Source organism: Neodiprion pinetum, chromosome 5, assembly GCF_021155775.2.
Source record: "Neodiprion pinetum isolate iyNeoPine1 chromosome 5, iyNeoPine1.2, whole genome shotgun sequence".
In the NCBI taxonomy this organism is placed as follows: Eukaryota; Metazoa; Arthropoda; class Insecta; order Hymenoptera; family Diprionidae; genus Neodiprion; species Neodiprion pinetum.
The window spans coordinates 23,968,958-23,984,728 of record NC_060236.1 but is presented as its reverse complement, the minus strand read 5'-3'; the positions used below and the strand labels follow the sequence as shown (position 1 = coordinate 23,984,728).

At 40.0% G+C, this 15,771-nt stretch overlaps 1 protein-coding gene across 1 annotated transcript in view; it reads left to right on the top strand.

The window, feature by feature from the left end:
- The window catches only part of LOC124219819 (uncharacterized), a 220,646-nt gene that overhangs the window by 44,214 nt on the left and 160,661 nt on the right, over positions 1 to 15,771 (top strand). The window contains exon 2 of the mRNA XM_046627978.2: positions 866 to 1,149. Coding sequence (XP_046483934.1) covers positions 866 to 1,149 — 284 coding nt within the window. The remainder of the gene's footprint in view (positions 1 to 865; positions 1,150 to 15,771) is intronic.

The window sequence follows — 15,771 nt, the reverse complement described above, 5'->3', positions numbered from 1 at the left end:
CTATTTGGTAATATTTTAGAAACAGTGATTTTGAACTATTTTTAAGAAATAGAATGTAGCAAAATAAAATCATTTACCGGACCAAAGGTTTCAATTCGTTGGTAAGATTGATCGTGAGAGCTATACTTTTGCTTTACGTTCTTTGGCATAATTCTTGTTCTAAGAATCACGTTTACACTGACTGATCGTATAATCCTGATGAATTTTATTCAAGTGAATTTAATTGAACTTGATCTCATCCTTTTACTTGCGCATATTTTGCAATCATTTTTCAACGTAACTATAAAGCTATAAAAATAATTGATGTCTGAGTTTTTGAAGTTCCGAATTGTAAAAGTTACGATAGAGCGAATTTCCGAAAATTAAAATATACTCACGCGGCACAGTTTACTCAACGAGTGGGTTTAAAAAATGTGAAAATCTGTAAATCAGAATGACCAGGATTACGAACGTCCAAAACAAATAAAGGTCAAAGTGATGAAATTTCACCAAGCCAGAAAATCGCATAACTGAAAATCTTCGATCATTTGTAATTTCGATGTCTCGGATTTTTAAATCTTCACATTTTCGCACTTTCCGAACTTTGACTCGTCGAAGTGACGCCCTTTCAGAACTTTATACTTTCGGCACTTTGAGCGTCAGGTTTCGGATCATTCGAAACTTTGTTGTTGCGTCAGAGTTTGATTTTTTATTTTACTTTAAATCTCGCCACCAAAAAATTGGGATTTTCAACGCCGCTCCCAAAAGCGTCAATTTCACGAAACGAATCGGCGTTAAATCATGCGATAAAGTGAAAACCATGTTCCAACCAACAACAACGATAACAACGAGTTATAATCTGTACGATTTTCGTATTTGTTTACAGACGGTGGTGTTCAGATAGCCAAGACGCCGCCTGCAAAGCGGAAGAAACTCGATACCGGAGTGAAGGAGGTACTTCCGGTTGTTAAGGGCGGGGGTGCGGGAGACGTGCGGGTGACCAGTGAAGCTGAGGATGCCAGCGAGGCCGAGAGGAAGAAGAAAAAAGCGAGGACGACGTTCACTGGGAGGCAGATATTCGAGCTTGAAAAGCAGTTCGAGATAAAAAAATATCTTAGCTCATCGGAGAGGGCGGAGATGGCGAAACTACTCAACGTAACGGAGACACAGGTTAGGCCAACGATCATTACCGTTATTATTAACATGCTCATTTTTACCATCATCGTCACTGTTCACGAGATCTGGGAGAAAGGTTTCGTTGAATCGTTGAAAACTATTTTTGCGATGTCAATACGTCGTGAGAAGAAACAGTTTTTTCCGAATTGCAACAGATTTTGAACTGTTATGCGGAAATTTCAAACACTACGTTTTTGATCGAATAAAATTCAATCATTAGCGAAAACATTTCAGCTAGAACTGTGAAATGTATTATTTAGTAGAGTAAATGTGACGACAAAATTTTCACCGCTAGGCTGGAGAAGATTTTTTTTACATGCAACTATTTTGCTGTTGAATATATTGCGTAACTTATTTGAGCTTCGAAATTTGAAATATGGTCGATACTTGTTTAAACAATAAGCTGAAACTGAGTCTTTTGGCAGATAACACGAATCTTTGCTTTTCGCGTTATTATGACGTTCTTCGTTACGCGATATCAAAAATCCGGACATTTTTTAAATCAACGTACCTACTCGTAGTTACTGTCGAATCTAAAAAACTTTACTCAATTATAGGGAGGTCCATAAAAATAAAATAAAAATTTGCCGGTTATGTCATCGAAATTAATGGGCAATGTATCATTTTCACTGCAAATTTCTTCATTTTTTCACCAAACACTCACACATACTATTCGCACTATTCAGCATTGCCACGTCATGGTTCTATATAGTCTGAAGCTGAGAATAAATCGCGCGGTTTCTAAAATTGACAAAATTTTGCAAAAAAATGATGCAATTAAAAAAAAAAAAAAAAAACTTGTACCGATCGTTGTTCGGAGTTTTCTTGTTAAACAAACGGTTTAATATGCGTCCTACACGCAAGACACAAAACAAAGTTCGCAAGTGATAATTGGCCATTCTCCGACATATATATTCTGTAAATCATTGCACGGTGGAGTACCGAGAAGCGTATGAAAGCGTCGATTAAATAAACTGGTTTTCGAGGAGAGTTCAGGCGCCCATGATGCATTATGGCCGTGGGGGCCTCGATCAGGTGAAAAATACCTACAGATTCCGTCGACGTTGCAGCCGCAGGTTTAATTAACGTAGATTAAATGGATCCGGGCGTCGAAATTCGTTCGCGCTGCAGGTATCGAAAATTAAAAATCGAGCAAACAGTGAATGCCGTTTCTTCGCCATAGGGACGGGACTTTTATTTCTTTATACCCTTCTTATTTTCTTTATACCCTCCTCTCTCTATCTCTCTCTCTCTCTCTCTCTCTCTTTCTTTCTTCCTTTCCCCCGGATTCTTCAACCGGACACAAAAGTCCCGTCCGCGCGATTTGTCTCGCCTCTTGGAACACCTCTCGCGTTCCTCTCCTCGCCAGCATCCGAAGCAGCAGCAGCAACAGCAGCTATCTTATTATTAAAGGACGAGGAAAAAAGTACGAAAAAACGAACCAACGCACGGACGGAAAAAGGAAAGATAACGAAAGTATGGCTGAAACTCCGCCGGCGGAGAGAAGGAGAGCCAACACTAGAGGATGAGGGGAGGAATCGGGAATCGAGAAGAGGGAAGACCCAGTTAGTCGTCGACTACCTGTTCCCTGTCTTGTTATACCTGGAGGCGTGTTACGCGCGTGCAGCAGGATAAATCTAAAAACCTGCACCACCCGGCTCACTTACACGTTCGACAATGTATGTAACCTGTCACCCGTTTGATCCTTTTGATCCTCTAGATCCTCGGACGATCGAATTTGCTATTCCGTCGGCGTTGTCTCCCCCCCCCCCTCCCCCCCCGTTGGTATATTATGATCGTTTCTTGTCCGTGAAACACGTCGCGTTGGTGCTTCGAAATGTCGACGAAATTACTCCTCGATGCAGTATAACATCTTTCCTTTATTTTCTCGAAAAGGAAAGAAGAAGAAAAAGAAAAAAAAATAAAATAAAGACAGACACTTCGTCTCAACGGAGAACTAATCAGTTTTCGCGAGGTCGCCTCGTTAAATGTTGATTAATCATCGCGAGATTGAATGACGCGTCGGTAACGTTAACGTGACGATACGCGAATAAATTTTCACACCCGCTAGGAAAGCTTTGAAATTATTGTGACCGCAAAGAGCTCTTTGACGAACACCAATATTTGACGAGATTTGAATCAATAACTTTGAAAACTTTATAAATACTATATCAATATAAACAGGCACGAAACTTATTGACAGTTGAAATTTTATTCCCGTGAAAAAAGAAATTGGAGTTTCGTGGCCTGTTTTCTTGAACAAAAATTACTGTATGTATAGCAAAATTGTGAGTTGGAGATAGTCTCATTTGCTAAAATCAGTTTCTCAATCCTGTACGATGGTTTACTGAATATTAGATAATCTCAATGTTGCGATGTATCGAGTTTCCTAAAAATTCATCGTTATGTTAATTTTACAAACTTCAACCTGTAGATAAATTCTTATTCGAACAAATACATGATTCGCCCATTGCGCTGATCTTAAATCATTTTTTGTACAGTCAGAGAAAACTTTTTGATTTTGTAAAAAAATCAATTTCTAGACACATCTTGTAGTAAATTTTCTCTTGGGAACGCGATATTTTCTTGTAAATATCAAAATTACCGCAATGATTTTTTCAAGATCGCTAAAATATTTGATTGTAGAAAATATACTTATAAATACAAAATCTCGATATTAATTCAATCAATTTAACCAAGTCGCTTCATAGAGTTCACTAAATCTATTTGGTGGATAAAGATTAGTCAAATTTACGAAATCATGAGAGCTACTAATTGATTACCGCTATAAAATACAATGTTACATCGTAAATCATTGAGAAAAAATTTTAAAGTGGCAAAATATTCGGTGACGAGTGAAAAATCCTTTCTCGCGAGAGAAGTAAGACGAGCAGTTATTAGCAGGAGCTCCAGGCATCTGTCTAGTACAATCAGTAGAACTAAATCATCGAATCAGCCTCTCAATTCACAATGGCATATTTCTTTGTCACTGTATGATGTGGCACATAATTTATTATGCGGCATAAATTATAATCAAACGATAATTTTTTCAGCTACAACAATTGAACAATCATTTTTCAATCTGTACAAAACGATTTCGCTGTGTAAATCTGGTTTCGCAATCGCAACAGAATCTACGGGATTGTGATGTGAAACCTTTTCTTAGACATTGCTGAAACGTTTTGTTTTCTGCGTACTATATGATCAGCCAAACTTTTTGGTTGTGCGAAAATAATGTTTGTTCGGATGCACGTAACCCTAAAACATTGTTTACGACCAAATTGTTTTCCGAGTGTATGTGGTGCGATGTGAGCTCGCGTGTTAGTGTACAGTGCAAGGAAAAAATTTGTTCAATTTAATTTGAGTCATTTGTATCGTTATTTTTAAAATTACAAATTCCAAAATCGTATAAATTGGCGTGTTTTCCTCTATACTAGACTAAAATATCACCTTCTCAAAACAATTATGATATAATATTGTGATATTTGCATCTGTTCCGCCAATTTTTTGAATATTGTTATTATACAATTACGAAACACGACGCGATGTACCGAAAATTGCACAACTCTATACGTATCCGCGTAACCGTATCATTGAGACGAATCTAATCGCGGATCTGGAAGCGAATAATTGACGAGCATGAAAAGGATTTCTGCCTCTGACAATCAGTCGTCTGTCGTTGACGCGCATCTTCCTCATCCCTGCTATTTGCAGAAAGGAGGGAGTGGATGAGAAAGTGGACGAATGATGATGACGATGGTGACGAGGAGGAAAAGGAGGAAAAGGTCGCAGGCGAAGACGTAACGTTGAGGTGCGAAGGTAGATCGTATTTGACTGTACACGGATGAGCAGTATTCTATCTTTCATACAGGCTGCGGTCTGGTAATCGTCGCAATCTTATCATCATTTCGTTCACTATTGTTTGGCAAAATTTACAACTTCAACAATTTTCGCGTCCCATTTTACCTTCTTGCTTTTCTGCGTTTGGAGAAAAAAGGAAATTACGTAGTGTAATCACTGCGAATATGAAAAGTTGCGTTTTCACTAGACCTCCACGTTTTGAAGTTTAGAAAATCACCACTAATGGTTGACAGATGTATGTACGTATGTCACAATGTGATCAATTTTTTTATCTGACGATATCTTGATCACGCGTTACCGGATTTCGATGATTTTTGCCTTAATCAACGCAGATTTTCCAAACTTAGAACTTATTGAATTTTGGCTTTGATTCATTCGGTACTCTTTCACTTATGTAAAAAAAAGAAATTCTAAAAAATCAAGTAAAAATGATGACATCTTAAGAACGAATGAACGGATTCGAATGAAAATTGGTACCGTGAGGTTTTTTGGGTCGCTAATCACGAATCTGGAGTCAGATTGCGAAATTTCAAACGGCGGTTCAATATGGTGGAATTTTTTTTTTTCTGAATACTCCGATTTTGGAGCCGTTGGTTTTCGGACGATTCGAATTTTTGTTGTTTCTTAAAATTCACCTCAAATTTCTCCACTAAATAATTCAGAATCATGCGTTTTCGAAACTTTAACTTCGTCCCTTTCTCGTCTATGATGAAAATTCACCAAATTCTCTTTTTTTCCATAAAAAAAAAAAAAACAAATCCCACTGTTTCGATGATAAAAATCCGAAATCATCGATAATTTCTGTCATTGAAATTGAGTGGCCGTGTCCTGGTTAACGAGGTCTTTACGAGCGGCCGAGTGTGTCATCTGTACTCTGGTCTGAAGGGTGTATACGCGTCGTGTGTAAATGTATGTATATAGTTTAATGCAACGTGGATATGATGTGTATTATGTTATACGGTATTTACACACGTATAACGCACCCACATGAAGGAGGCCACACACGCGAACGTGTGTATATGTTCAACTGAGGTTGTTAAGCACGAGCCTCGAACGAGCGGCTCCGCAATATTATTATCGGTGATATACGAGCCACGCCATTGCCATGTCGGGCAGCCTGCTAGTCGGCAGAGACTGCAGCGTGATAATAACTAATCGCTCGGTAATAACTGTACGTTGTAATTGTCCGAGTGTTGCCTGGCACAGACACGCGTCGCGATTCTTTCTCTTGTACTATTTTTATCCGGTGGAAACAAAAATTATCTATCAAAATTAACAGAACATCGAAGGAAGGTAACAAGAACGATTTTTTTTTTTTTTTACTTGCAAATTGTCAAGAAGTTTGATTGCTGAATTTATTTTCTGTTATTCACGAGTAATTTTATACCGATTCAAAGAATTGTTGGTAAAATTTAACTGCGGTATAAAAGTTTGTTCAGATTTTTAACGATCGATTTCAGACCCGGTGACTTTTTTTTTTTTTTTTTTATTAACGCACAGAATTTTTTTGCTTTTTCTCATATATATGTAACGAACGGTTTAAAAATTGTTTTACTTAAAAGGTAGATCTGTACTCGATTGAAACGTCGAGTTTTTAGTGATTGGAAATTAACAGCTCCGAATACGTATATAATATTTAAATTGCCCGAATGAAAGTTGAATACCCAGATTGAATACATCGTGATATTTATTGAACTAACATTCAATCGGATAAATCGAATACATTGAAATTACGGGTCAGAATCCATTTATCAGTACCGTGTTTCGGTGCTGCTGTACGTAACGTTTTTGAAAAATACGGCTATTTTCCTGGGATAAATAATCTATTTCAATTGATGTATTATGAGATAATTTACTATAAATACTTTCACGCCGGACTAGAAAGTTTCGATCCATCTGTTTTCACTTGAATGTGAAACCCGAAACATAATTGATATAACGAATTAAAAATTTCACCAATGAAGAAAAATTCAATCGATTCAAAACTCATCAATTTTATTACAATTGTTTTCCGTTATTGAGAATAAATTTTCAACCGATAGAAAAAACTTATTTGCCGTTAGAACATCTCAATTGCAGATTGAATTGTTGTACTTCGGAAACAATATTCGTAATTGAAATTTTAATCAGCGCGATGTAATTCTCGGTAAATTTCTAGTTATTCGGGTGTCCGTGAACGCGTATAAATCGGTACGCATTTTTTCGTCGACCGACACCTGAACTTGACTTTCTCGAACGGTGAATCGCAAATGCAGAATCCTTAGAATAGCAAAAAGTTAATTGCGCAGCGATGGTACCGAGTGAATAATCGAGGCACGTGTCACTGAGGCAGCAGCGTCCACAAATCCCGGCCTCTTGTTTCTCTGCTTTCCCAGTCTCTCTCACATCTTGCTGTTGGTTGTGCTTTTCGCGCCTCGACGAGCCGCGGTAAGCTGCAGGGCATAACTCGAGGTGATGGCGAATGTGCATCGGAGGTCAGGCCGAGAAGCTAGCGACGCGACGTGCCGACCGCGTGCCTGGAATGATGTTTCAAATACCAGCCAACACTGCACCGGGCATCCTGCTGACGACCGCATCTCTGGACGGGACCGCGGATGGGTCACCCAGTATTCGAATGAGTTTGGTTATGGTTGCGGAATTGCATCGACCAGATATCGAGATACCTGATATACTTTCAATCGATAATGAAAATGGCGAACCGGATTGCAACTTGTCGTACATTCAAACATAGATCTAATTTTGAAAAAAGAAATTGGGCAAATACAGTAGGAGAAAGTATTAAGAATTCTCAATCTTACAAGTGATCGTGTGATATTTTGAAAAATTGGTAGTCAAATCCAATATCTCGTTATCAAGATATTTGTTTATATTATTGATGTATAAGGCATGTAGTCATGTTTCGGTGTTATCTAGTTACACACAATACGTTCTTTGTATTTACTTATGATTTAGTATATTAGATTGAATTCAGCCCAACTGACAACGTTGTATTAGTATCAGTAATATTTTGAAGCAAAGAGAGAAACTTGAAAAAACAAATCAAAAATGATAATTTGAAGGTAATTTAGACAATTTTTGGCCAAATGTCTCAGCTTCCGATAAAGTTCCAAATTCATACTTCATTGGAGTTTCCTTTCTCATGTATATCACTTTTTTTACAACTACCTAATACTTTTCTATCTCATAATAAATTACGAAAATTGCAAATGATGCATTTTCTACATTTTTGTTAAAAGAGCAATTTGATTCAACATTTTGAATTCTTATCAGCAATTTTTGTCTACATTAGAAACATGTTTCTTTTCTCCTGTGAAAGAGCTTATAGATTAAAAGCCAATCAACGATCAGCCGGGAAGGTTGCAAAATCGTTTCGTTTTGCTAAAAGATGGTATTTTTTTAATAATCCAGTTTACCAATTCGTCGTAGTTTAATTTGGAAGTCTACTCTTCCGCGTTGCATGATAAAAGTTCATACAGCAAAGTTTACAGGATCTGGAACCTTTGCTCCAATATTTTTTTTTTTTCCAACCTAACAAGAATTTTCGGGTGAAAAAAAAAATCGTCGAATTTCTATAAAATCTGGACAATACGTGTTCTACAGTTTTTATTTATATCAGAAAAGTAAATGAAAATAAAAGTGTTGAGTAAGGAGCAATAATTTCGCGGAGCTTTTTAAACCTTCGCGCAGCGGGGAAAAGTCACATAACCGCTCGTCACCATTCCGAACGAACATGTTTCCTCGACCGGCTCCATAATGCACGTGCAGACGTAATACACGTTGGCCAACAGCACAAGCCTCCAGGGCAGCTAATGAGACAGTGACTAAAAACCATTCCTCCCGGGCGTGGGTTATATCAGGAAACGGTGTCCCATACCCAGCCGGCGTATAATGGACACTCGATACGGCTGGTAGGAGCATGTCGTGTATGTACGTAGACACAGCCGTGTGTATCTGGATGAGCACCGAGCGCCGCACATGGTATCAAATAATGCGGAATAACATTGCGTTACGAGGGATAACTGACGCTCGGACCATTAATTCAATTACCAATGAATGATACCTACGTCCGGTAATAATAATTAGCCGATAATCACGTGACGTTGCGATACCAGGCGCAAGTCTCTCCTACCTACGCGTAACGCAAATACATAGATAATCGTATACAGATCCGCGAACACCGCGTCATCCGAGCACCGTGATGCAGAATCACGAAGAGGACGCGACTGCAGCTGGCCCCGACGTTATTAGCGTTATGACGTCATTATATCAGCCGTAGCAAATGGGCTTGTGTAGTTGGAGACGCCACCGGTCGGGGGCGCCGGTGTCGCTGTGAGAAACGGCCGCGGGAATCGGCCAAGGAGAGGCTCGACGTTGTGCGGACGGTGAATAGAGGCAGGTAGGTATTGCCGGGTCGCTGAATTATACCCTTAATCATGCGAGGCATTACGCTGCGCGGTTATGTAAATTGGTTTATGTGCACTCGGATATGCCGATGCTACCACCGTCACATACCTGCCTGCCTGCCTGCCTTCGCGACGTCGAGCTGCACTAGTAGGCTGAAGTTTGCCGGCCAATCAAAGCGCCGCCCCCGATGGGCGTCGGGACCTCCCGACCCCTCTTCGCCCATGCCGTGTTTTACGTCGGTCGGATTTACTGTTTGCTCCGTAGCAACGCCAATGCTGGAAATTAATGAGGAACGGTCAAATTCGATGGTATAATTAATCAGTGATTGGGCATCGATTTGTTGAGGCGTTTGCATTTCTATATGAATGGCACCGTCGTGCGATGTTCAGAATTACAAGGTTTTAGTCATGGTTTCTCATTTTTTATAGCTGAAGGTAAATTCTTGGGAATGCTTTGAGTCGCGTTAGATTATATTTCTCGGCTTGGAAACAAGTTTCCGGATTCTTTGAAAACCATTTTATTTAACGTAGGATCTTGTTCAAAGTAGAAATTAGTTTCGGGCTCAGCCCGCAGAATCTGAAATTAACAACGAACCGTTTCTGGCACTCACTGTTGGCTTTAATTGGTTGTAAAGTCGCCGCATGCTTTTTGAAAGACATAATAACACCTGATGACAATGAGAATGAGAATTCATAGCAATTGTGGAGGTGTTCAGTTTAGAGCAAGTACCAATCGTACCTCAAACTTTTTGTTCTGTGACGAACTTTTGGTTTTTTAATAACTTGAAACATCCAATGAAAACTTTCATCCTGTGATTTGAAAATTTCTACTCGGGATTCGGTATGATGGAACGCGGTCTCTGTCCATAAATTAGGTTGCGGTGTACCTAGATTAATATACCGAAATGCTAACGATGTTTCCACTACAAATGTTTTGGTTATATGATCTCTTCGACAAGTTTTATAAACACGATAGAACATCGCTCAAATACACCTAATGCACGCAAGTTTTCGGTACACACAGACGTCATTAAAGCGTCAGTTGGGGACAACAGCTCGTTAGCTTTCGGCACGCGGTTAGAAAAGTTTACGGTTCCCTGATTTGAAATGCTGCAGCACAGTTAGTGCAACACTCCTGAAACTTACGCTAGACTCTAAACGTCTGAAACCACGACGGGTCTAACAATGTGTTAATGAGCGTAGAAAAAACGACGATTCAATCAAATTTGAGCTCGCTAATTTCGTGTTTACATTGTAGACAGTGGATTTGAACTTACTGCACTGAGCAGGTTGCGCCTAGAATCTGAAATCTACAATCTGCGATTCTCATTCGTGTAGAACTTACACAGTCCATATTGTTATGGTCAAAAGGGAGTTACTGCCAAATTTTATTCACTATGAAAATGAGTGTATCCTTTCAGAAGAAGTTGATGAAAAGGAAACCTCACGGTGTGACTATAAATCAGAGAGCTGAAAGTGTAAAAAATAAAAGGTAACCTGATCAAGTTTCAAAAAAGTTGTGTGTCATAATTTTCCGAGGCATTCCTCATTCGCCATACAATTCTTACATTTCGTTAGATACCCGTGAAGGAAAATGCAATTCCGCTTTTTCGAATGTCAAATTTCATATTTTAGAGCCAACTTGATGAAGATATTTTTTAAGCTGATAATTTTGACACCAACAACACACTCCGAGGTGTCAAGTGCTAACGGCTCATAACCTTTGCCATGTGTGACAGGTGTTCATACTACCACGTTTTGAAAAATTTAACTCCATGGATTCCTTGGCTTTTGTATCTTATCGCGAAAAATCACTTGACAATTCAAGTAGAAGATAAAACAACACCATTACAGATATTATTTATACATCAATTCATCAGCTCTTCGTGTTATGCATGAAATTTTGATCACAATAAAGGTCATCAAATTGGTAAATCCTGGAGGTGAAATCTAGTTTGAAGGTGAGCCCAAGAATATCTTGGAAATTCGGGTCGGAGGGATCGGGTATGCAGAGAGCAATAATTGAAATAAATGTAATTTGTAGTCAGTTCAGTCTCCGACCTAGTAGCCCCTGACCTCCCAAGCATTGACTACTCTGGCATTCTATCGATTTCCGATTAGTTGGCTGAATAGCTTGTTAGGATTTTACGGCGTGAGGGGACGTGGGGGAATCGCGGACGAGGTAAGCGATTTGACGCAGGCAACTCGCACACGTGAATGCATGAAAAACACTTGTGTACAACACTACCTCCACACAGCGTTACTAAAGTGAGAAAGCCGGACAGCTACAGCCTGAATCGAAGGAGATGGAGAGACAGGGAAGACACTGTGAAGAGAGAAAGGGGAAATGGAACGAAGTTCGGGACCCAGTCAGCCATCCCTGGGCTACTGGAAATCTGTTTTTGCCCCTGGTACCCGTGGCTCTTTCGATTCTTCGAGTCATTTCTTCGCCTCGTGGCTCATCGCGTTGTCTATTGTCCGGCCTGCAGGCAGGCTGGAGTTTCGATGAGCTTTTTGTCCGAGCAAGACACGCTCGGCGCTGTCATCTTCTCGGCTTCCGACCTCTTGCTCATCATTCCTGGGCTGGGCCTAGTACCGAACCCGAACCGTTTAAACCCGAGCATCATCCTCGCAACCAATCATTTTCAAGCTTCGTACGTTTAGGAGGCACATGTTCATCACGCACACTTCTTTTTCGACCCATGCGTAGGGAAGAATAAGGCAAGAATGGCTCTTTGAGCCAAGATTATTCCCACAACCTTAGGCTTAAAGGCTTCATGGTACTGAAAAGAGAAACTGTCCTACAACAGTTCGAGTGTATGGTATGTCTTGAGAGAATAAGATGTGATACTTTTGACGGAGTTTTGATACTAGCCGTATGTATCGCTGTTGCGTCAGTGCGACTTTTTTCGCGGACGCATGTTTGGCACACGCACATGATAGGAGAGAACAGCTATAGTATTTCATTTATGGAAATTTTATCAGTTTAAAAGTGAAGGATCGCCGTAGCACTTATTAGCAGTGCTTGTGAAACTGATGTGTTAATAGTTGATCCTTCAAAAAGTTGCCAAATAGTCGGGAAAATGTGATTTTTTTGAAACAAGGTGAACATCCGTGTGTCGTGGCATAAAAATAAACGTATCAGAACTTGTAAGTTATAGTATTCTGTGTGAAATAAGTTATTTCCAGAACTATTTGCAACGAATCTGCTTTCAATCGATATGTATTCACGCCAAACGTGAGTACGTGCATAGTGACCAATGCATTATCGAAACAGACGTGATCCTTATCTTGTTGAAGTACCGTGGATTCAGTTTCAATCGCAATTTCTACGAGGTAGTTTGATCAGAGTGAAGGTTTGCAGAGGTAAAGATCAATGGCCAGCGTTCTACGACGCTTGGGAATTATTAGGATAATGGGGATCTAAGACGCCTGAGTGAGTGAGTGAGTGAGTGAGTGAGTGAGTGAGTGAGTGAGTGAGTGAGTGAGTGAGTGAGTGAGTGAGTGAGTGAGTGAGTGAGTGAGTGAGTGCGTGAGTGAGTGAGTGAGTGAGTGAGTGAGTGAGTGAGTCAGTAAGTGAGTGGGCGACATTAGTGTTCCTCCGGGAGATACTCAAACGATTAGCGGTTCCAGCTTCCAGCCCTCAGCCTCCTCTTATTCTCGGCTCTTACACAACACACCGGCAGTCGATGGAAGATCCCGTCTCTCCACTCAGCTCACCGCATATAATCGATCCACTTGGGTAACAGGATTCAACCCGTTTCGTTTCTGCCCTCGCTTTAATCTCGGCATCCCCGATCCCCGCTCTCATCTCTATTGCCTCTCATTCTCGTCGGCCCGATTCCCCGCGCCCTACCTCTATTAATGGATATTACTGACGTCAGAGACTTGGCCCAAGGATCATCTCCAGCCTCCGTGACCTCGACAGTATTAAGCTGCAAAGTGGCGATGTAGTCTGGGTCGCGGATTATGGAGTTGCCGTCGTTTCACCTCCTGCGAACTCTCGGCCTCCTGCATCTGTGTCGACGTGTACAATCTACAGGGACGAGCAAACTTGAAAGCGTGTGCTTCTGCACACACAGCTGTTACCACCTCGCTCAGGTTTTATGCGACCGTAAGGAGCTGACGATTAGGTCCGCAGACCTCGTCAGGACTTAACGATTCGTAGGCTGTTGAGTTATAACCGCAACCTGACGCTCAACCGGATACAGTATATTTACATAGCCGTGAAACTTGTCATTTCTTTACAATGCGGTTTGGCAAATCCTTTGGCAAAGCTATTGCAGAATCAATGTATGACAATGCAGATATCGCATTGCTTGGATGGTGTTTTTGACAACCAGTTATATGTTGATACACTTCGAAATATCAGGAACTTCTTAGAATCAGTGATGAAAGTTTTATTCAAACAATTGTTAATTGCACTTTGGCTGTGAATAAACAAATTCTATCGGCACCTTGACACTTGTTAGTGAACTGTACTTGGAGTATGATGTCTTAAGGGGATATCGGTCTTCCATCAAGTACGCCGAATCGTATTTTCCAATTCTTTTTTTTCCTAAGCAATAAAATCTCTCTGTGTTTTGGGAAATGATTTAGTGCTTGCGATTTGACGAAGAAAAGTTCAGAAAATTGACGGAGACGTCGATAACTATTTGAAGCTAGTCTTAACTCGATTGGAATTGATGGTACGATACTGCAGCTATCAGCAAATCGGATATATTTGTACATTATCAGTTTTCATAATACGTCTTGCAGTTGCTCCAAAAGTACGATCAGAAAAATCGAGAATTGTAAATCAAATACCATTTTTCTTACTTAACGGAGATACGACATCCCCTAATTTTCCCCGCTGTTTCGGTCGGTGATCTTCCAAGCAATATCCGATTTACCTTTGACACAGTATCGAGTATGATAAATTCAGGAATCGAGTAACAGGAGCACGCAGCGTGTCACTGATAATGATTAGGGACTAACGTCGTGGCTCTTGCTGTGATGATGAATCAGAAGTGACGGAAATTCCCCGACTAAGCGGTGCTAGTGTGGGTGCTGTGAAGCAGTCTGACAGTTAATTCACCTCGTCTAGTCGAACCCTAGTAGCGGCTCATTAAATCCAAAGCAACCGATCACCCTCAGTCGAGATTTTCCCAGCACTATAAAGTGTACGTTCAGAAGTTAGTATTTATGGTCTTCATCGTGATTTACAGTACCCTGACTTGCAGACTCATACTAACACTACTATGCGTCGAAGACTTAATTTGGAAAAAGTATCATCATTTATGAACGCTAATGAGAATTTTTGTACTGTTTGACGGACTGCTTGCTTTGGAAGAGAAGTAGGTAACGTCTCAATTTGAAAAAGAACTTGGTATCAGTGTTCCGCAGTAAATCCTTGATGAAATCGATTGGTAAAGTTTCACTCGTTTATATTTATAATTAAAAAGGACAGGCGTTTGGTACTAGCAACCAATTGGTGATGACCGTGCAGGGAATGTTTTGTGGACAATTTTTATCGATGATCGATTGAATGATAAGATGCGAAGAATCGTTTGGAGAAGGTACGATAGTAGCATTACATATACTCGACTAGGTGCCTTATGACGGATAGTTTCATCGTTATATGGCTTCACGGTAAGCCTATCTTCTTCTTACGTCCGAGCAATTACTCTCACCGACGTTATTATTAACGAGATTCTGATCACTGCCCGTGCTATTAGTATTTTATTTCGTATTCAATCACTCATGACGGTTAAGGCAGAGTTTATTGACTAGACATGTTTGGGCCTGATTTGTGGTTGAAAGATTCTAAGAAGAAGCCCGCGTTTTCTTTGAAGCGTTAGGTGAATGAAGAACGTCAAATTCTTACTCAACTGTACTGACTTTGTGTTTTATGTTCAACTAAAACCTTAACCATTATGGCTCAACATTTAATTGAAGTTGAAATTATCACACGATGGTGCAATAAAATGGAGAAAAATTAGTATCTGCAGAGAGCGAATGATGTCTCACAATTCGGAGAAAGTATTTTGATATTTTATAATTATTTTATTTCTGAACACATTGGATTCGCGCTAATCGATGTTATGCCGGATTCTGTGTAAAATGAGGAGACTTCTTGAATCATTAATCACTGAAATACTCGTATTTCAGTTTCGAAACGCGGCTGTCAAGTAGCGTCTACTCACATTAAAACGGTTGAATTCGACGATCATCACTCGCACTTTTGGAGTTAATTACAATGTATTTAGAATAAAACGAATGCCTATTTTATACCTGTAAGAATGATTCGAACATGGTGTTCGGTTAGAGTTACCAGCCTTAATCTAGTCGCGATGTAATTTTGGTAGTGTAA